Genomic DNA, 22,651 nt, shown 5'->3' on the forward strand with positions numbered 1-22,651 from the left:
TTTATGAATATATAGTGGAAATGGACAAATTATTCCAACAGTTTTGGCTGTAAGTGAAGTTAAGGCCAAAAGCATCACCTTCATTTCCAGAGAGGCTGCACTCAGGCTTCCTGGGGCCACACTTGTGCCCTCATGCTTCCAGCAGTGACACCGACCTTCTCTTCCAGTTCCTCTGTGCATCTTCTGTTGACCCCATAACGTTCCTCACCTTCATTCTCATGCTTTTTCTGTCCCAGCAGAACTATATTCATTCCCTTCTTTGAGGAGCTCCAGCTGGAAGGGCTGAGCCAGCTCCACTCCATCCATGTGCCATTCAGGAGCCCTGCTCCCTTCTGCTGCCCTGAGGGCTGCTGGCCTTTCAACTTGAGAAGAGCTATCTTCAGTAGTTGGTCCTCAGTCTGCAATACTAGTTGCAGAAAGTTTCCAGGGTTGAGATAAGGGCCATGCCAAGGGACTGCCTTCCCCAGGAAGGTGTCAGAGAAGAGAAAAGGCACTTGTCTGGGGGTGGGGGGCCTGGTGAAGAAGTCTGGCCCAGGAAGAAGATGCCATGCCTTTGGCCTGTCTGCCCCCTAGGTGGTTGAGAATGTGGCTACTGTGAGTGATCTACCTCAGAAATCACTTTCAAGAAGAAAGAGGTGGCATCTGAAGTTTGTAGACAGAACTGTGTCCTGACTCAACTGATGAATGAGTCTTTGAGTTATTTGCAAAAACAAGAAAATAAAAACAGCCCACATAAAAGCTTTAGTGAACCACCACCACTATCCACTTCTGCGGTTATTAATCCAGCAAGCCAGGGAAAACACCTCTCTCTCCTACCCATAACACACACACACACACACACACACACACACACACACACACACAGAGTCATGCCCAATGCATTTCGACAATTGGTGTAACAATTAACATCCTCCACGGCAATGGTTATCTGTGCCATTCTCTCTGCCTCCCCATTAGACACAACACAGACCAAATCATCTAAAAGTTCTGCGAGTGAGCAACTACAAAGGAAGAAGTGGACCTTGCACAATCTCTGGCCTGACTCTCCTCGTCTGGGGACCCCTGCAGTGCATGCCACCCTGTCCCATGGTGGCCAAGTGCTTCATAGAGAGCAGGCCTGAATCTCACGGACCACTCCGCCTTCAACCTGGAGAAGGCCTGTCTCCTGGCTCTTGTCCCAGATCTCGTGCCTTTGTCTATCACTGTCTCTGTCAATGTGGTGATTTTAAACTTTCATTCCTAAAAGACGCGTATTATATAAAAAATGTTTTAAGTGCCTCAGGGTGTTTTGCTCCTCATTGCTTCATAAAAGTGACATTAATAGCCAGGGAAGAGCTCTGCTGAGTGCAATTACAGAGGATGTTTCAGGTATGAAAGCTGTTTTGAGCCTGCTAATGTTTCCTAATTACAGGCCTTTTGGTAGAGAGAGAAAAAGATAAAGAGTGGGTGGGAAGCTGAGGGTGGGGAGCTCTGACTTATCTTAGTGGTTTACCTGGAGAGGAAAGGGGTGGGGAAGGGAGGAGGGAGGGACAGGAGGTCAGAGGCCACCAGCAGGGAGGTGGGCCTCTCTCAGCTAACAAAGTGGTACTAATTCCTGGGTAGCAGCTCAGGAAAAAGATACATTCACTCACTTTCCTCAGGGCAAGTACTCCCAGGGAAAAGAAAATGAAACCTTTCACAGACTCAGCCTGAATCCAAGGATCCCACAGCAACTCAGCCTGGGAATTCCTTTCTGAATCAGTCTCCCAAGACACTGTGGTAGGCAGTGTGTCATTGGGAAAACCAGTGGAGCAGTCATACCAGGAGGACAAGCCTGCAGGTCATTTGTGAACCATGAAACCTTGGCCCATGGACCAGTTAGCTCCATGCCTTAGTTTCCTCAGCTGTAATATGGGGCTTAATGGGGATTATTGTATGCCTGACTATGAATGCCTTTGGCCCATCCTTTGGTGCTTGACACGTCCCTGCTGCCACCTCTTCATCCTTCTGGTAACTATGTCCTCATTTCCTCTGGGGAATTAGGACCTCTTGACCTCCATTGGTGTGCTCTGCACAGCACAGGATAGGCAGAGACCTCAGTGTGGTCTGCTCAGCATGGTGTGATTTCTGGTGACAGAGTTTGGTTCAAGCTGGGCACTGGATTCCAGCCAAGCCATTCAGGCCCATTCAGAGATAATCCCAGGCTTCTACCTGAGGGGTCAGAAGGAGGTATTTGTTCTTCCTCTGATGGGGAAGGAAAGGGACAAAGGGTGGAGCTCCCGCAGTCATCTTATCACTAAGAGTAGCACTAGCATGGAACTGGGACTACGGTAGGAGAGAGAGGAGAAAGGGCTGGGATGAGGGATGGAAAAGAACAGAGCAGAAAAGGTGAGGTGGATGTGAGGAGAGACAGATTGATTTTAAGGGTCTGGACTACCCAAACATAAGGCCACACCAGTCCCTGGACCATTCTATGAGCCAAGGTATTTTTTCACAACTGAGTTGTATGTCACTGTCACTGGCCACCAAAGATCCCTGAGTGATGCACAGTACAGGAGAAGAATGGCTTTCAGCATTTGGCCACCAAGCTCCCTTGTAGTGGCATCAGACTAAGTACAATCAACTCCTCCACCTCTGTCCTCTTTCCCCTAGCATGCCCCAAAATTCAATGAGAAATTCCATTCACAAAAACCATTTTGTCCATAGCTAAATTTCTTTTGCATCTCTCTAATGTAGCCCAGGCTCTTCTGTCTTAATTGGCACAACTGAAACATCCAAGGAAGAAAAGAGAAAATGTAGCCCTCCAGAAGGTGGGTAATACACTAGCATCTCTTAAGTGTATCAAGGAAAACTTTCTACTGACACTGCCTCACATGTGACCCAGTTACTTCCCTGGGCAGAGGAGGAAACCAGGGCACAACACATCTAAATAACAGGCCCCAAGTCACCAGGCAGGAGCAGCAGAGGTGAAAGGCAAGCCAGTTGACTTGATGCCAAGGCCCGGGGTCTTAACTGATGCTCCCTAAAGTTCTCACCCTTCAGCCCAAATAAATTTTAATGGATTTTGCTTGGCCTTGAGCCAACAAGGTATTATGAAAATGACAATGACAATAGGTTTTGCCCTGAGTGCCCTTAGCTGATTCCCGTGAGGTAGGCAGCTGGCAAAGGAGCCTGGAGGATCTGATGGGGGTTAGAAGGCAGCCAAGGCTCATCAAGCAGGCCCAACAGTTCCCAAGTGGACCAGCAGGCAACACTGCACCTGAAGAACTGAGTGCATCCACACTTCTGGGTATTTGTCCCGTGAGGGAAGTAGTGTGAGACGAGGACACCCAAGGGCTGCTTCCTTCACAGTGGCATCTGCACAAGCTCAGTCCTTCATCCGCAAATCACCCATCCCTGAAAATATGTCCAGTACTCTGAGATCTGCCTGGAGAAGCATCAGGAGGGGACACTCGTTCCACTGCAACTGTCTTAGTATGATCTCCCACACATGCACCTGTAGACACACACACACACACACACACACACACACACAAATATACATAGGACACAGACCTACACACATTTACCTATGTACATAAAAATATATATCCATACACATAGGCTTATATATATGTGTATATATGTATACAGATTGGACATACTTTCATGCATATATAAGCATATATATATACACACAAAGATTTGCACAGGTAAACACACAGATACATGTGCACAAATGCTTATATATTCCACACCTGTGTCACAGGCTGTGAAGGTAGTTCCCGGGGGCAGCACAGACAAAGGTGCAAGCCTGTGGAGCACTCTCTGAAGATAAGAACTCATAAGGACATTCACACTTAGGCCACTAAGTGGCCTTTTAAGGTACAGGAACTTATATACAGTGGGGCCATTAGTGCCCAGGTACACAGAGGAGAAGATCCCCCTAACTCAGCTCTTCAAAAATAAAAGTAAAAAAGAACTCTGGGATTTCCAGTATGCAAACCAAATAGGTCTGGTTATCAGAGAGGCCTGGACTCACTTTTCTATCCAGCTCCATTTGCATCCCTGATTCTACTCTTTATTGACAACCAGCTGGGCATTGAGAGGCCTACAGCAAACATTTTATTGAGTTACAATAAATCGGATCTGAGCATCTCCTAAATTCAGGGGCCTAGACTAAAGAGACAGAAACGTATCAGGAATAATCTAGTCCTCACCCATTTATTGAGTAACAGACACTGGAACCTGTGCTGGGCACCAGGGACACAGCAATCAAGCTTAGCGATCCTCTGGTTGGTGCAAGAGATCATATCTGCCTTACAGAGTGAAGGGTTGTCTGGGAGAAGCTGGGCACTCTGGGCCTGAGGAAAAGGGCACTACCCCAGCATGGGGAGAAGAACAGCCAGGTCCCAGAGGGGATGAGAACAGAGCCAACACCTGTGTCCAGTGTTAGGGAGAAGGGCAGGAATGGAGCAGGCCAGGCAGTGTCTGGAAACTGGGGCAGGCTGTGGAAAGAGCCATGCGCCCATAGAGGCTGCCATTTACGGAGTGCTGCCATAAACCTGCACAATACTCTGCTCTCTGCTGCCTTGGGATCGTGAGGGGCAGTCTGAGAAGGGGTCCCCAGGAGCTTCAGTGAAGCTCCTCAGAACAACCCGGAGCAGGAGCTCAGCCCTCCCTGGCAACTGTTACCTTGGGATGTATTTGGCACTTTTTCTCTCCGCTCACCAGAGAGCCTCTGCTTTAGATTAAACCTGAAAGCCTTAAACTGGATGGAGGGTGGGTGCCTCTTTATAAAGCAGCATTTTGCAAATATGTTTGAGTTTTGACATGTGACATAATGGTCAGCTTCCCCTAAGAAAACCGAGAGTGATTTGTGGGTGAAACTTGGGTAGTTAACCCAACCCCTTCCCTTCCCACATCCGGCAGTCCTCAAGTACAGCAGTGAAGGTACCTAGTTGGTCCCATGAAAGGAAAAGTCCTTTCCTTTAGCCTGTCTCTCTCTGGAGCCTGAGACATAGGCTAAGCACTATGGACAGGGTCCATTGCAATGGCAGCTGGGTTCCCATAGGCTCAGTGATGTCACCTCTGAACAGGGTAAACCCAGGTACCCCAAGCTTGTCCACACAAAGCAGATGCTCATGGCATCCTAACTGCACAATCAGAGGCTATGACCCACCAACACTTTGGTCCACGGGAGAACAGGGGCTCCTCAGGACTGCTCTACCTTGTAGCCACAGGTCTGATCAGGTTTATGAACACTGAAGGAATGAACCAGAATGTCTCCCTAAGGCAAGACCCAAGTGAAAGAGCGCTCAGCCCTTCGGAGCTCCACCTTCCCCTACATGCCCTCACTCTCTGCAGCACTGCAAATCTCTGATCTGTCCTGGGGCTCCCATGCCAAGCACCTCATTTGTGCTCAGCCACAGCCCAAGTGGCCTAGGGGCAGGTCTCTATGAGAACCGTGTCCAGAGATATTCTATAGCATCAGCCTGGAGAGGAGCTCAGCTAGGAGGTGCTGGCGCTGCCTCGCTGTGGATGGGTAAGGGGCTCCTGCTCTGGCACTGCTCTAGGGAGGCTCACACTGGACTGAAGAATGACAATCTGACACTCACCCCGGAGGCCGGGTTAGCTGTCCATCCCAGCTCTGCAGTAGCCGTCCTGGTGTCCATTAATGTTTCTGCAAATCAAAAAGAAAAGAACTCATGAGTCAGAAGGATTTCACACAGTGGCCCCTGTGCTTGTGAAGCTACTCATGAGAGTGAGTGTCAGCGCTGGCAGAAGCCTGGGCTATCCTCCAGCCCAGGCTGCCAAGCTTGCCACGGACCTCAGGTCTCAAACAGTGCTTTCTCCCCAGAGACTCAAGCCAGTCTGTGCAGCATGGAGGCCCTGCCTCCTACCACTGTACCCCAGATCACCCCACCAAGGGCCTTAGCCACCGCCCTCCAGACCAGTAGCCATATTTAACGTTTTCCTGGGGCCATTCTAACAGCCCTCCTCCCCGGCAATCCCCTGCCTCCCCCTCAGGCATTCATGTTGATGCCCCTGGACAGCTTCCCATCTACTCCCCAAGAGCTCAGCTTTCCCACAGGTCCCTTGGCCCCTACCTCCTTCTGCAAGGCTCTGCAAGGGACTCACAAAGCCTAGACAAGGCCGTGCCCCAAACCCTAGCAGCTTGTTCTCACTTCCCGCTTCTTGTTGCCCTACATTAATAAGTACACACACACATAGGTCATTTCTCTACCAATTTGATAAGGCAGCCTCCACAGTGAGATAGTTTTTCCTGAGGGTGTCACTCAACGTGCTGGTTCTTCAGGCTCTGCAGGACTTGATTCTTGTTACTGGTAGGTGCTGCGGTGCCGTCACCACAAAACTTCTCAGGCTAGAACCCCAGTCTCTGTATCTTACAGGAACCCACTTTTGCCTCAGAAGTTCCTGTGCTCCCCCACAGCCATTCCCTTTGTTTTGATCTTTCTGAAGAGGCAAGTACTGGGCACATTTCTTCAGCCCCCCCCAGGAATGTCCCAAGTGTCCCTTTATAGATTTTGGAGACAAGTTCCTTTCCAGATATACACTTTGCAAATAATATCTTTCCCACTCTGTGGCTTACCTTCTCATTTTCTTAACAATGTCTTTCAAAAACCAGAAGTTTTAAACTTTGGGCAAATCATATTTGTTATTTTTTTCTTTTAATGACTTACTATATCTGAGAATCCTACATAACCCAAGTTTGCAAAATTTTTCTCCTACTAATTGATAAATCATTTTGAGTTAATTTTTTGTATAAAATGCAAGATATGGGTCATCGTACTTTCTTTTTTAATGTGACTATTCAGTTGCTCAGATGAAAGACATCTTTTGTCTTGTTTCATTTTGTTTTGCTTTCCTAAAAAGTAGCATTTCGTTATGCTGCCCAGGCTGGCTTTGAAGCCTTGAGTGATTTTTTTGCCTCAGCCTCCACAGTAGCCGGTACTATAAGCATGTGAAACTGTGCTTACAGAGGGGCATCTTTGAAAATACAGAGTGCTGCCGTAAATGCTGGAGGAGGGGCCGTCCCTGGATTCACCCGGGTATGCACCAGAGAAACGCACAAAGCATCTTAGCTGCTCAGGTGCTGAACAAATGGAAAAAGGTAAAATATAAATGATGTATGTGTTCTGATGTTTTGCCTGTGTCCTCCCTACCTCAGGAAGAGATGTGGACACAGAAGGCCAAGGTACAATATCCTGGACCCTTCGGAAAACAAAAGGGCTCCTGGCATAGATTTAGTAGCAGCCACCCTCCGCAAGGCTGAGAGCATGAAAATAGAGAACAATGAGGAGCTGTGCTGAGGAAAACGGCTCCCTGCTCGCCCACTGCTGAGTGCTCAGCCCAGGGGAGCCGCCTGCTATGGAGAACAGGGAGCCTGCCAGGACCAGAGCGCTGCACACCCCAGTTCCAGCTCAGAGAGAGCAGCACAGCACACGCCCCACCAGCTGCTGGAGTACAGGGACCCGAGCAGGACTTATGCAGGGGGCCCACGACCACCCCACAGGACTGCAGGCAAGACCTAGGGCAGGCACGGGGTCTCCGTGGGCCCCTGGGGGGATGGAAGCCAAGAAAGCCACCAAGCTCCTCCCGCACAGCCTGACACTCTGCATCCTGCCTGTAACCCAGAGGGTATTGATGCTTCTGCCTCCTGGGGAGATGGGGCCTCAAATAGATAGTTGCCATAAATAGACAAAGCTGCATTTTCTTGCTAGGTTCAGGTTGGCCTAAGAGTGTTCCCCCAGACGCACGAAGGGACTGACAACTGGCGCAGACTCCTTGCGTTTGTTTTCCCTCCACTCTTCCGACAGCTGGGGAGGCCGGCCCTGCGAGGAACAACCCGCCCTTTCCCCTCAGCTCCACTTCACAGCACTAGTAATGATCCTAATGACAAGCCAGATTTGCATAACTCACTTCTCAGAAGACACTCCATGAGACTCTGCAGAAATTCATCTCCATGATTATTAAAATGCCTGCCAGGTGGGCCTGAAGTAGGGGCAAATACATTTATGTGGCAGAGTTGGGAGCCGAGGCACAGAAAGGCGCAGTTCTCTATAATGTCACACAGCTTCCCACCCTGATGGCGAAAGCCGGAAACCTCAGCACAAGGCCCGCCAGGCACATCCCGGCTTGCAGGAAACTCTGCTACAGCTCTGGGGTTGGCATGGAAGCCCTTGCTCATATAGCCAAGAGATCCCAAAGACCCCAGAATCAGGCACCTCCCACCCAGCCATAGCTCTTGCTGAAGGAACAGTGAGCAGGCCAGGGTACCCGCAGCACGGGAAACAGGCTCCAGAAGCAAAAATAAAAATCATGTCCCAAGCCTTTCCAAGTACTCATTTTTTCTGTTAACTTCAGAAATACAATCTCAGGCTCCATAATAGTCATCATCGCCTACTCCATGCCTGCAATAGAATCTTTTTATAAATAATGTTTTCCGCACAGTCTATTGGGCAGAAGTTGCAGCAGAATCCATTTCTTTCCATCCTGCCCACCGTGGAGACAGAAAACCACAAAACTGTAAACCATCCACTCGATATGATTAAGGGTGGCTTCTCTCCTGGCACCGAAAGCTCCTGGTGATGGCATTACACTCTGGTGGGGGCTGAATAAAAGTGATTTGAGGAGGTTTACACATCCCTGGAGAGGAAGCGAGCGCTCATTTGCATTTATAAAGCATATTGAGAGTTCTGGCAGAAAGTTATAGTGGAAGCACAATTAAATATTTACCATCACTTCTGCTCTGAGACAGTGGCATGGGGACCAGACCAGCTGGAAGGGCATGTGTTGCTGTCAGATCCAAAGATGCCTGCAGGGGACACAGCTCTGGGACTCATGCCCATTGCCGGGCTCTGCTCTTTGGGACCACTTGCAGCCCAAGGAGGGAAAGCTAGAGTACAGACAGGCAGCGAGAACATGGGCATAGGCATGCAGACCCAGGTTCCACCTCCAGCACCTTGTGGAGATGTCGCCTTGCTCATGTCCTGCAACCTCCTCCACTTCTCTGTCTGCCTGTCTGTCCATCTGTCCGTCCATCCATCCATCCATCCATCCATCCATCCATCCATCCAACCATCCATCCATCCGTCTGTCTATCTGTCTGTCTCTGCCTCTTCATCCTTAGAATGGGAATGGTACTAGCTAGTACACAGGGTTACAGGGCAAAGGAGGCTTAGTACAATAAACCACTGCAACAAATGCTGCATTACCATTATGTATAATGATTTGATCAGTGTAAGCTTCAGGTGCTTTTCTGTGTGTAACAGCTTGTGTCTAGATGTCCCCCCAAAGCCTCATGCAGTCATAGGTGCTTTTCAGAGGTGGCTAGATCAAAGATATGTGATGCTAGGATTAATTACTAAATTAGTCCAGTGATTGGTGTAGCACAGTCTTGAGTGCGCATCATGGGAAGAGCCCCCCACATGGGATGCCCCACTCAAAAGGGCAGGCAGCCTGGATGAAATATGAAGCCAGACTTGCTGCTGCTGCTGCTGCTGCTGCTGCTGCTGCTGCTGCTGCTGCTGCTGCTGCTGCTGCTGCTGCTGCTGCTTTGCTACTTGGCTGCATTATTGCCTTCTGCCTGCCATGAACTGTACTGCTCTGCAATGCCCCTCTGCCCCAGCTCCTTGCCTCAGAGCCAGCTAACGAGGGACTGAAAGGCCTATGAACTGTGAGCTGGAATAAACCTTACCTCCTTGAACTTTGGGTTTCAGGTCTTATGTCTCAGTAATGAAAAAAGTAACTAAGACAACATGAAAAGAATATGACAGCCCAGAATCTAACTTACACCTGTCATTCCAGCACTCTGGGGAGTGGAGGCAGAAGAACTACATAGTTGGAGCCCAGCCTGGGCAGTTTAGTGACTTAACCAGAGCCTGTCTCAAAATAAAAGTTGAAAAGTATGTAGTTCAATGCAAAGGCCCTGAGTTCAAACCTCAGTACAAAACAAAATAAAACACACTATCCTAATGATATTAGATATCTAACCTGTCTTTTCCTCACACTGTCCAATAGGTAAAGGGAATAATACCTGTAAAGCTACAGCAGTGAATAAATTCAGACTCTACCTCAGAGGAATCCATGCTTAGTCAAAGGAGGGACAACAAGCAAAGTCACACCTGGTACCTCATGCCCATCAGGTCAGTGAGAAGGTGACTAGCACCACAAAGAACTGGTCAGAGGTCTTCTGTTTGTGGGGAATAAGTCAGCCTTCCTCTGAAAAGAGGAGGGCAGCTGTGGAGAAGAAAGAATGAAGAATCTCACTTGTCACTTGGGCAGGGATGGAAGATCCCCAGGGCAACAAGGGGAGTTGCAGAGGTAGACTGGAGGGCTTGAAGTCAAAGCCACCCCAGATAGACAAGAAGGTGAACTTTGGGTTTCGGGTCTTATATCTCAGTAATGAGAAAGGTAGCTAAGACAACATGAAAAGAACATGACAGCCTGGAATGTAACTTACACCTGTCATTCCATCACTCTGGGAGGTGGAGGCAGGAGAAAGACAGGGAGTAAGAGGGGAGACAGATGGGGTCTGGTAAGAGCCAGCTTGACTGGCAGGAACACCTCAAGGACAATACGTGAGGGACACAGCAGAGAGTGTTCTGCAGAGGTTCCAATAGGGAAACCCTCACATTGCACCCACCTACAAGAGGGGGCTGTCTTAGTTACTTTTTACTCATTGCTGGGACAAATCCCCAATGCTCAAAATGAAGGAAGGAAAGGTTTATTTAGCTCACAGTTCCTGGAGGTTTCAGTCCATACTCAGCTGGCTCCAAGGCAGAGCAGCACATGGCAGAGGGCAACCTTTCATGGTGGCAGCAAAGAGCAAAAGCGCAAAAGGAGAGGTAGCAGCAGCCCAAGCAGCTAGCTTCCCTTCCCTCCTTGCATTATAATGCAAATTGCCTGCCCCAGGGCAGGTGCAGCATCCACACCCACAGTAATCAATCACAAACTCCAGAAGCCACCCCATGACTGCATGAGGCTTTGGAAGGACAACTAGATACAAACCATAATAGGGGCATACTTAGGAGTCCAGGTGCCGGTGCCAGGTCTGCACTTGCCAGGGAGAGGGAGAGGAGGCTGCTACCTGGCTCCACGGACATTTTTTTCTTTGTGTTGGGACTGGCACCTTCAGATGCATTGAAATTTGTGAAAAACTAGATTCACATCATAGCATGAGAGGGATAAATAAACCCTCTTCATACACTTAGGCCATTGTTTCTCATCCTTTTTAGAATGATGTTAATTAAGCATTCAGTTGACTTGTGACAAGGGAAGTCCATAACCCATCCAGGAGAGAACAGTGCCACTGTGCAGTCACCTCCTTGGGTCATCCTATGGCCTGTGGGTCTCCTGAAGCCCGTGAGCCACACTACAGGATAGCATACATGCAAGAAGCTGAGAGTCAGCCCAAGTATAGACCTGGTATGAGGCCACCAACTGCCCCTCAACTTTCGACGGTGTCCGCAGAAGGCGGCAATAAAATGGCAGCTAGGAAGAAGTTTTAGAATCCACTGAACACAGATTTTTTTGAGTAGCACCCATGGGAGGTGGCATTGTGCAGGCTCCAGAGATACAGTGAGAAGAAGCAGGCATGCCTACTCCCACCGAACATTCAGACAAGCAGAAAACAGAGGTTAATAAAATAGTCATACAAATAAATTTGTAATTATATTCTCAGTGAATGGCAGGAAGGTGGATCAAAGGGACAGCTGTGAGCACCAAATAAAATGATAGGTGCATGGAGGTGGCAGCAGAAAGCTGGAACTTCCTCCTGCCTTTCCTCAGTCCTTAGCTGTTCAGCGCCTACACATGCAGGAGTGCACTCATGAGTGTGCATGAGTGCGCATGCGCGCACGTGAGTGTATGTGTGTGTGTGCGTGTGTGTGCGCACACACATGCACACACACACACACACACACACACACACACACACATACCCCTCTGCCCTAAGGCAGAGCCCACTCCCGGCAGAAACAGGCTATACATTAAGTGAACTCCCACCCCAGATGTGTTCTGGGCCCCAAGAACAAGCGAAGCTAAACCCTCTGCCTCTTGACAAGAGTCTCTGCACTGAGGAGACCTTGGCAAGCCAGCCCTGTTGGCACACAACTGCCAGACATGCCCATCGGTAGACTACCATCACCTCAGTCCTCAGTCCCAACCAAAGAGCCCAAGCACCGAAGCTATGGAAGCTCCACATGGTGACACGCCCAGCTCTCCTGCCACCAGCACAGGCTGGCCTCCCTGGGACTCATTCCTGCCCCTCTGACTTGGCCTGGAGGTGAGGCTCCTGCCTACAGCTGTGAGAGGAAACTTTATCAGGGCTATTTCAGGATGGAGCTGTTTCACTGAGACCTATGAAGTACACGAGCCAGGCTGAGAGATTGTGTTCTGACACAACCAGGACCTAGGCCTCGCCTAGCTAAAAAGGCTGAGGGGAGAAACCTATCCGACCTTGTCTCCCATGTGGCCACCCCCAGCTAAATCCTCTCCCAACGTCAGATCCTTTCTCCTCTTCCTGTTCTTCTTCCTTCTTCCTCCTCACACTGATCTCCTTCTGAACTCTCCTGTCTTTCCAGATACCTAGGAGACATTTAGTTTTGATTTCTTCCTTTCCCTTTGTCTTTATCAAGGCATTCATCAAAGGTAGCTGCTTCTTGGCAGATCTTTCCCAGCAGTGTGCTCCTGTCTATATCCAGCAACCTGTCTGAGTGCAGCCCTGCAGCCCTGCAGGCTAAGACCAAGTGAGAACCTCTTCCCAGTGTCCCACCCACAATCCCCATTTCAGCCATTTGCTATGCAGCTTCTCACCTCATCTGCCGCTATGCACGTGAACAGTTCAGTGTTTAGTAAAGTAGTAACAGGACACTAGGAAAATCTTTATAGTAGCTTAGATCTTCTGACCACCCTGACAACGTCACTCAAAATTTGTCCAAAAGAAAGAATGACAAAAAGCCCCAACTCCCTAAGTCATGATGATATTTACTACATCATTTTCTAGAAAAAGTTGCATTACCTAGCTTATCCCTTGGGGAAAGAAGAGGTGCAAGATTGCAACTCATTCGCACAATTAGGATGTTGGGGTGATGAGCATATGGAACCTGAGCCCTAAAACAAAGCAGGAGAGAGAGCTGTGTGTGCCCCAAGGAGGCAACTGGAATTCAGTAACACAGTAAGGTGAGATAGACAGGAATGGAAGACACAACTGCTGCTGGGAAACTACACCCCCATTTACAAGTGAATTTCTTTGTATTATTGCATGGTTTCACAAGGCTTGAATTCAGAAATAAGAATGCAGCCTACTTCTAAAACACTACCTTCATCATTTCACTTCTCTGCTTCATGATGCTTAAAGTCACCCCACTGACTCAAAAATACACCCAGAACTTCTGGCCTTGGAGGACCTGCTGTGCTAGACACCTCTTCTGCATGGGATTTGTCTCATGTTGTTCCTCCTGCTGGAATTTCCTCTTCCTTTCCACCTTCTGAGATCCCAGATTTTAAAACTCATACTTATCCCTACCTCTTTTGTACAGGTCTTCCGTCCTCTGAATAGCTTTTACTTCTCAAATACTTGCTGTTCGTTATTGGTTTTATGCATTTAAGTGTTTTAAGAGAGCAGAGCTGTGACTTCTGTCCCATAGAGCTTGGTCAGATGCCTTTTATAACATAAATAATCAATAAACCCCTGAGATTTGGGTTCAACTCCCTGCTTTACAACAGGTGAACATGTAAGTCATGTCTGAAAGTCAAAGCCCTCATCTGGAAGGGGGAGGCTTTCCCCACTACATCTGCCTTAGCCAACAGGGCCATGCCCAGAAAGAGCTGGTATGTTTTCTTAAGAACTTTCTTCTGACTAACACTTCTTTACTGTCTTTACCGAATGTAAAGTACCAAGGAGTGAAAGCTATTCTTATACACATCTCCACTAACGTATGGTGGTGATGGCCAGTGAGGAGGAGAAACAAGGCTAAGTAAACTGAATGAGCCAACCCAACCCATCTGCTGAATGGCTGACTGATTGAATGAGTCGGAACAGGCCTTTAAATTATAAATACAAACTGTGAAATTTGCTCTTTTAAAGGACGTACGGATCAGCACAGTCTTCCCACCACGCCTTTCTCCTTCTGTTTCTTTTATGTTCCAAGGTGCAATTAATTATGGTAAATAGAAGGGAGCTTTGATGGGTCACAGCACAGAAGTGTGCCTCAAGGGGTTGGCACAGGCTCCAGATCTGGCCTGGGTTTACACATGAGGCATAGCTCAGGACCAAGTGGGAGGCCTGGAGGCCCAGTTCTGATTTCCATCCCTCCAGAGGCTCTTCCAGACTGGGCTCTCCAGAAGAAGACTGATCACAGACACGGGAGAGGTCTGCTCAGTGCAGGGAGCTGGACAAGGCTGGGAATAAGGCCAGGAAGGGCTGTGCTCTCTGCCTAACCTGACTCTTGGTGTGTTGTGTGGCTTGGGAGGTTCTCCCTGGCACCCAGGTCTTAATGTGATGTCAGAAGTCAGCAAGAAACTAAAAGGACCTGGGACTCAAGATGACCCTTTGCTTCTTGAGTCCCATGGCAACTTGGCAGCCTGTACACTTGTGTCTTGTACCTCGCTTAAGCTTTTCACTAATAAAATATGGATCTGGCCGTATGAGGTGTGGCAGCTTCCTGGAAATGTTGTAGCCAAGTACCATGATCTGTTTGACCTAAAGCAGCAGAAATATATTATCTACCTTCGGAAGGATAAAAGTCCAACAACTAAGATGTTGAGAAGCCATACTTCCTCTGACCCCTATAAGACAGCCTTTGTTTTTCCAACCTTCTGGTGGTTTGCTAGTGATCATTTGGGATATCGTGGCTTGTGGCTGCATAGCTCCAGTTGGCCCTCATCATCACATAGCATTTGCTCCGTGCAGTTCTGTCCATTTTATAAGGCCACTAGTCGCACTGGATTAGAAGAAGGTATGATTCTGGTATGTCTTCATCTTAGCTAATAGCTGCAATCACCTTGTTTCCAAGTAAGTTCACACTGTGAGGCACTGAGGCCTAGGACTTCAACATACCTTTTGTGGGAAGGGGACACAATTCATCTCATAACGAGAGGTAGAATGCTCATCAACATGGCTGTTGGATTTCTTCTAACAAATACTTGGGCCCTGTACCGGAAGTTTGAAAATGCAGACACGAAGACAGCAAGGCGCATGTATCCCCAACAGAGCCACCTTGCCTTCCTTGCATTTAGAATAGGTGGCTCCTTTAAAGCTACCCTTCTAGAAAGAGGGAGCAGCCTCCAGATCTCCTCAGCACCCTTCTTCAGCCTGCGCAGCCATGGAGGGCAGACCTTTGGAGGCTGCATCCACTGGTATAGATCATATCCACTAGGTATCGTGGGTGACAGGTAGCATGGACTCTACCATCTCTTCTTTTTGAGCTTCAGAGAAGGGTAGCCCTCTTCAACAGCTGCAGCCCTATCTCGCTTCTGGTAACATGCCTCCCTTCCCTTGTCCTTCACACTGAAGGATGGTAAAAGCTTGGCATTGTTTCTAGTCCCCAGATGCCTTGTCATCTTTGATACTATTTTTTAACTTATGCAAATCTTTGTCAACAGTCACTTAATTAATCCCTCCCCTCAATGGCCTCTTTCAACTGTGCCATCTGTTTCTGCCAAGCCCCTGATGATAGCTGAGGCTTAAATGAGCAACACCTATAGCTCTGGTAGCCCTCCATCCCCTGAGGCCTTCAGTACTCCACACAAGGGGGCAGGCACATGCCAGCTTGGCCACATTCAGATCATGCTGGATTTGGAAAACACAGACCTCAGTGAGAGTGTGGGCTCTACCACTGTCTAGCCGCGTCACCTTGAGCAAATTGCTCAGACCCTGAAGGCCCACATTCAGCCACCCATTAAATGAGGATAATAATGTCCACTTCATGAGACACTGGCAGAGAATCAGGGAAATGTTATTCACCAAGCCTCCCTTGCAGCCTCTGACAAGTGGTAGTTGATCTGCAAAGGGTAGTCCCTGTGATGTTTCCACTGTTGTGCTCCAGGTTCTCCAGTGGGGAGCAGGTGCCCCACTCCCCCCAGCACCCCAAGAGACTGAGCTGAGTTGCCAACCTATATGCTCTCTGCCATGCCTGGCTCCAAACCAACTCTTCTCAGTTAACTACGAAACTGCTCAACCTCAGTCACTCCACCCAACCACAGACATACGTGGGTGTTTGGTGCAGCCTTGGCCTCCCATGTGCACTCTGTCTGCACTGCCTCTGCAAGAGCTTTTTCTGTTGGCCACTTACTGAATTGGGGGCCATGGGGCTGGAGACTAGGTTCTTCTCTTGTGTACTGTCTAATGAGTCAACAGAGAATATTTTCTTGGGTGTGCATGGGTGGATGGAGCTTAAGAATCTTTCCCTGCATTCTTGAGAAGGGGATAAGAAAGAAGCTCAGCTGTCCCTCTGAGTTTTCCCAAAGGACCAAAGTCAGGAGTAGCATCTCAGCACAAACACAGTTCAGGATGAGTCTGACTGTTCTCACAGAGAACACACTTCCAATCTGCCTGAGGTCTGGGCTTGGCAGCATCATGCTTTAGAGGGGACAAACCTCAGTACAGTGCTTTCACTTGGTGTGAGATAGTGTGCCCTGCAAGGCCATGCCCTCAGCAGACTGTTTCCATGGAAGGCAGGCACCCAAGACTTGCACATTCCTTATCACACCCCCCATGCCCCGGCACTGCCTCACCTCACCTTGGAGCTCCCCACCACCGAGAGCAGCTTGTTGTCCCTCCCAACCCTTGGCACAACTTCACATCTCCGTGGGGTTCACTGATGGAGGAGGGGCCTCACAGATGCAAGGACTAACAATTCTTCTCTGACAAACAAGAAGCCCTAAGCAAGCAAGGCTGAATGTAGGGTCAATAAAAAATGGCGAAACAATGCCCTCCAGATGAGGTACAAATATCCAAGGTGGCCATATTCCTTTTACCCTCCTTCTGCGCCTTTTTCCATTCTGACATCTGTAGTCCTCACCCTTTAAGGTGATCCGACAGATGCCCTTCCCATATTTACCTCTGGCCCTCCTAGGTCTAAAAATATGCTTCAGCAAGTGAACCTGGAGAAAAAACTGGATCTCACCACTTCAGAGAAGGATATTTATTCCCTTCTAGTGCCAAACATCTGCAGGCAAAAGGCAAACTGGCCATGGAATGGCATGGGCGTGGGTGAGGCAGGCTGTGGAGGCTACACTTCGTGCCCTCTGGTTTAGGGTGGCTGTTGGGCAGCTCTGCACACTCCCAGGCATCAGGTGCTGGAGGCTTTGAACCAGACCTTCAGTTCTGCTCCTGACACGGTCTCATCTACTCTTGACCTGATTCCTTCCAATGGGTGGCACACTCTCCCTCTGTCAATCCAGGGGAAAGAGCAGGGAGGAGGCATTCAAGGCAGGAAAGGAAGGAGAGCCATAGGGAGCCTGGGGCCCACAGCCATCACTTAGATCAATGCGCAGTACGCTGATGGTGCAGGCCTTTCCAGAATCCACTGGTGCTCAGGACTTCACCTACATACAACTGTGTGTGTGTGTGTGCGCGCGCGTGTGCATGCGTGTGCGCATGCACATACGCACACAGTAAAAAATAGCTATTAAAATTTAGGAGCCTGGCATTTTCCAGTCTTCCAGCACCATGAATTCTAAGGAAGATTAAATCTGTTTGCCCCAGCCAGTCTGACAGACCAATGAGTTTACACTGACAGCACATAGGTAAGAGCCATGCATAATCCACCTGCTGCTCCTGCTCCTTGTGGGTGCATGAGGAAAGGGCTCTCACTTCGTGGAGGATGCAGGCACCCAAAGGCATCAATCACCCTGCAGAAGAGCAGGGAGGAGAGCCCACACGCCCATGCAAAATGACTCTCTGCAGCCCTAATGAAGGTCGGCGATGGATAGTGGACTGGTCTCGTTAATCAGAAGGAACCTGCTGCTACCTGTCTCTCCCTGCCAGGTCCTTCTAGGCCTTGGTCTTGATTGATCTGTGGTACAGTCACTCTCTGATGGCATTAGCTCTGGGCCAATGCTAGAACCCCTGCATGCACTGGCAGCCCCACCAGAGAGAGCCAGGAGACCTGAGTGGGGAAGTGGAAATGTGCCAGGTAAGGGACAAGCTCCTCAGAGGGAAGAAGGTGCAGGAACTGGCCGAGCAAGGTCACTTAGATTACTCCCACCGGGTGGCTGCTGTCATCTTCCAATGTCTGCCATTCTCAGCACTGTGGTGCTTCTGTCCCATCTCACAGTCTCCCTCTAAGCCCTGAGCCACCAGATATAACCTGTACCTTCTCCCATTCTGATTTCCACACAGCACCCCCAGAGAGAACAGATAGAAACTGTCCTCTTCACACCCTGCTTCACCCCACCCAAACCTTCCAGCCCTCTAAGGCTTGCCTATTGCCCCTCCTGCCCCTCTAGGATACCTGATTCTTCCTCACCTTACATTGGCACCCTGCCCAGCTCTGCATGGGGTGCATTGTCACCTTCTCTGTGATTTTGACATCACCACCCAAATGTCCCAGGCCTAGGACAGTACTCCTAGCTACGTATCATTATTTTATGAATTTTCCCCTACTTAACAAGTACTTGCAGTGGAATTTGAAGGAGTAAATCCTTCTGCACTTTGATTTGTCCAAGGAAATAGCCTCAGAAAAGGCTAGTAGATGAAGCTTTGGGCAGGATCTCTCTCTGCCCAGTACCCTTGGCGGCGGATATGGTCTGGGGCTATTCTTCTGGACTGAGCTATGAGGCTCATGCCCCCATGGAGGCTGAAATGTAGCTCCTGGTCTCCCCACAGCAGGAAGTCACACTAGACATCATCTGGTCCTGTCATCTTCCATAATGGAAGCTCAGGGGAGGCATTTGACCACTAGTCCTACGTTCTTCTGGGATGCAGTCTTCCTTGAAAGGCTGAAAATTCAAGACTTCCATCCTCTTCCTGAAGTTGGCAGGAGAGGCTCCAACAAGAACAGAACCTCTGATTTGACTTCTGTCCTGAGAAAACCCAATTAGGCTCAGTAACTTCAGGATCTGAAGATTTACTCCATGTCTTCCAGCTTGGACATAATGATCAGAATTCAACTGTTCATTCATGCCCCCTTTTGCCTATCAAAATGTAGCAAGACACTGAGCCCCAAATCTAGAACTCAGCTCTCAGTTCAGAACCTTTCAGGGTATAAAAATTTCAGACACTTCTTCATCCCCATTCTGAGCCCCCAGTACAGCACCGCTCCCAGCTGGCACTTGTTTCTGCCTTATGAGGTGCTCACTGTCCCAGGTAGATGGCATCTTTGTTGTTCTCCACTGTTAAAAGGCTCTTTTCTTGGGATTTCCCTTGTTTGCCCCTGTTGAATGCCTAAAAGAACCAACTGCTCCCTGTTCTTCATGGAAGCCTTTGGATTAGGAGGGGTCAAGACAACCAATGCTGGTCACCACACGCCTGGCCCCAGTAGCACTTCTTACAGCCCCTGCTACCTCTTCTTCTCAGGAACAGCTCCCAGCACTGCGCTCACTGACCTCTGTATGGTCTGAGCCACTGGAGAAGGGGGCTGTCATCTCTCAGGTGGTCAGATCCTATTTCTATTAATGGATGCCAGGACCTATGGCTGCCTGGGGAGTCCTGTGGCACAGGCAAGCTCTTTTCATCTCCCTGTCAATGCCATTATGATTCCACCAGGTGCCTCCTGTTCCTCCAGAAGAAACATGGCTTCTTAGAGCCCATCCACAGGACAGGAAGCTCTTCACATCAGGCTTCTCCCCCTTGCTGCTGGTGCCCTTGTGCCCCTTCTCTTCCTTCCTTGCCCTTCTTTTTTCCCTTCTCAATCCTTTCCTTCCTGAATTCCCACTCTCTCTTCTGCCTGCTTTGTCCTGTTGCAGCTTAATGGGTGCTTCTGGGATGAATAGTGTTTTCAGCTTTGGCCAGAAATGCATCCGTTTTTCCCAGCCCCGCCCCTGTCCTTATGGTGCTGAGGCACTCTGTAGAGAGCCTGGCAAGACAATGGGCCAGTGGGTTCACTTGAGAACTCACAAAAGCCCCTTGCCCTCTGTGTAGCATAGAGTGACAGGCACAGGGAACAAATCCTTTGCCCAGCAGGCTGCCTGTGTGGGATATCACGGAGCTTGGAGCCTCTGGGCAACATTGTTCAGTCCTGAGCTCTAGGCCCAAGACAAGTGGAAAGTGACAATCCCTCTCTCAGTTAGAGCTCTGAGGGCCAGAGTCATAGAGGTTTGGCAATGTCCTGTCCCATACATTTAGTGGAAATATTAGGAATCTCTGTGGCTGCCACACTGAAACCTCTCAGTCCATTTTCAGACAGTGCCACCCCATGTAGCTGAAAAAAGAGGACTTGCAGAGATCAAAGTGGGGCAGCCAGCTCATGTACTGTGGGTTCTCAAGGGCAGGAGCAGAGCCCAGGCAGGAGTTGTCCATGTGTGTGCTGGAAAGCAGGCAAATGACCCAGAGGCCACCACCAAAGGAGCAGAGCAAAGACCTCCGCTGGTCATCAGCACAGGCTGGCAGCACCTCAAAGGAGAAAGCCTGTCTAAAAAGATGCTAGCCCCTAACCATATACTGAGAGATTGGACTTAAAGGAGGCAATGTGTGGGAGGCCTGGGGAGTAGAGACCCCATTCTAGCAAGCTAGAGGGACAAGGACAAGCCTAGATGATTCTTCACTTCCCAAGAACGATTGACTGCTGATATCCTTCATGGACACATCACATGACTTCTATAAATTGTTAATTGAGTAATACAAGTAAGTTCTACTCTTTCTTGTTAGATGTCTATGCTCTGTACATTTTCTTAATTTGTATCACCAGAATTGACTGGCTTTATTCAGAGGGGAAGGCTCTTTCCTTCACTTCATGAGAGCTACTCTATCACATGTATGGCAAGGTAATGATGATAAGCAGTCAAAGTAACTGTGTCCCTCCTGTCAGGTGCCAGGGTGCCTGTGAGCCAACTTAACATCTCAGCAAACTGACATGCAGCTTCACTCTGCAATACTCAACTCTCAGTGTAAATCTTAGAATTGTTGGAGACCACTGAGCTGTTTTCTTTATGCCTCACTAAGTACCTTGTGCCCATCTGCCCTTCCTTTAGAAAAAATGAAGCAAAGCTTTATGTACCAGCAGAGCAAAGCATTCATCTGCCTATTTTAGAAGACCCCCTACCTAGCCAGCCAAGGTGCACTGAGACAGCACTGGAGTTGGAAGCCAAAGATATAAGTTGTAATCCCAGCTGTGTTAGCAATTGCATTGTGGTCCTGGACAACTCACAACCTCTTTGAGCCCCAGGTTTTTAATCAGCTACACAAACGTGATGTGCTTGCTGCCCAAAGTAAGATGGAAATTTTTTTTTATACTTTTTTAGTTAATTTTATTGAGAAAGAAATAGCAGTGAGACAGTTTCAAAACAGGTTAGTAGGACAGTTACAATAATCAATACATTGCACATTGGTGTCTTCATAGTATTTACTCATAGTACAAGATGCAGACATGATATATTTTTTTGACGTTAAAAAAGTAGTTTTATTAGTGGAGAATTGAATGAATTTCATAATACAATTGCTAGCAAAATTATTTTCTTTACTGTTATATGTTTGTACAGTCAAAAGGGTCTGCCCTGAAACATGTACAAGAATATGGTAAGGCTAAATGCAAGCAGCACTGATAAGTAATATTTATCTTGTCCAGATAAAAAGTGGAGGTGAATGACTGCAGTAAAATATTTCTGCTGAGGTGCTTTGGGAAGTTGTTTTTGATCACATGTGAAAGGCTGTGTGCATGAGCCCCATAGCGAAGAGCTCGGTAGGGTTTCTCAGTGTTAAGACAGATCTTTTCTGCTAAGAGTTCTTGCTTCACACTAAGGGAAAAAGAGCTCCACTAAGAAAACTTTCATGGCATGTAAGGATTTAAATTTTAAATCAGACATAATATTTTGTCTAAACATTCAGCATAAATCTTCTCATTGAACTAAGAGAAAGTAGTTGTATATTTATCCTAATTTGTATCTACAAATATATATATATATATTTTTTTTTTCACTACAAAATGATCATTTATAACCCTTTTTGTGTTTAGTTTTGTCAGAGATAAGTATTCCATTGCCATTTAAATAATGTAGGTTCATGAATTTAGCAAAATAATCCAATATAGTCTAGTAGATGTGGGTTATTCGCAGGACTGGCAATAGCAGAAGTTGTTGATTTGAGCCTTTTACAGCTCAGAATATTAATATAGCTTTACTTTTTATACCTCATGTTTACACTTTTCTGCTGGATGGTTAAGACCAAGAAGATGGAAATAAAATAAAATGGCTTTTGGAACCAGGGAGATAGCTCAATGGCATAAGCACCCACCTGGCAAGCACAAAGTCCCAAGTTCGAACCCTGCCATAGGGCTAGCCAAATAGCTCAGTGGATTAAAGCACCTGCAAGCAGGCGTAGGGGCTGGGGGTTCAATCCCTGGGCCAGCTGTGAGGGCCCCACCCCAGGGGTGTGCTGAGACGGCTTTTGAGACTGGGTGTGGTGGCACACACCTATAATCACAGCTCTTGGGAGGCTATAAGCAGGCGGATCACTACAAGTCTGATCTGGTAGTGAGACCCTGAACACCCTGTAGACCCTTCCCTAAAA

At 48.3% G+C, this 22,651-nt stretch overlaps 1 protein-coding gene across 2 annotated transcripts in view; it reads right to left on the reverse strand.

The window, feature by feature from the left end:
• Nucleotides 1-22,651, reverse strand: part of Ephb1 (EPH receptor B1) — a 436,689-nt gene that overhangs the window by 294,413 nt on the left and 119,625 nt on the right. For both annotated transcript variants that reach the window (XM_004625001.1, XM_004625002.1), the window contains exon 2: nt 5,577-5,641. In XM_004625001.1, coding sequence (XP_004625058.1) covers nt 5,577-5,641 — 65 coding nt within the window. The remainder of the gene's footprint in view (nt 1-5,576; nt 5,642-22,651) is intronic.

This window comes from Octodon degus, unplaced genomic scaffold (assembly GCF_000260255.1).
Source record: "Octodon degus isolate 3935 unplaced genomic scaffold, OctDeg1.0 scaffold00008, whole genome shotgun sequence".
In the NCBI taxonomy this organism is placed as follows: domain Eukaryota; kingdom Metazoa; phylum Chordata; class Mammalia; order Rodentia; family Octodontidae; genus Octodon; species Octodon degus.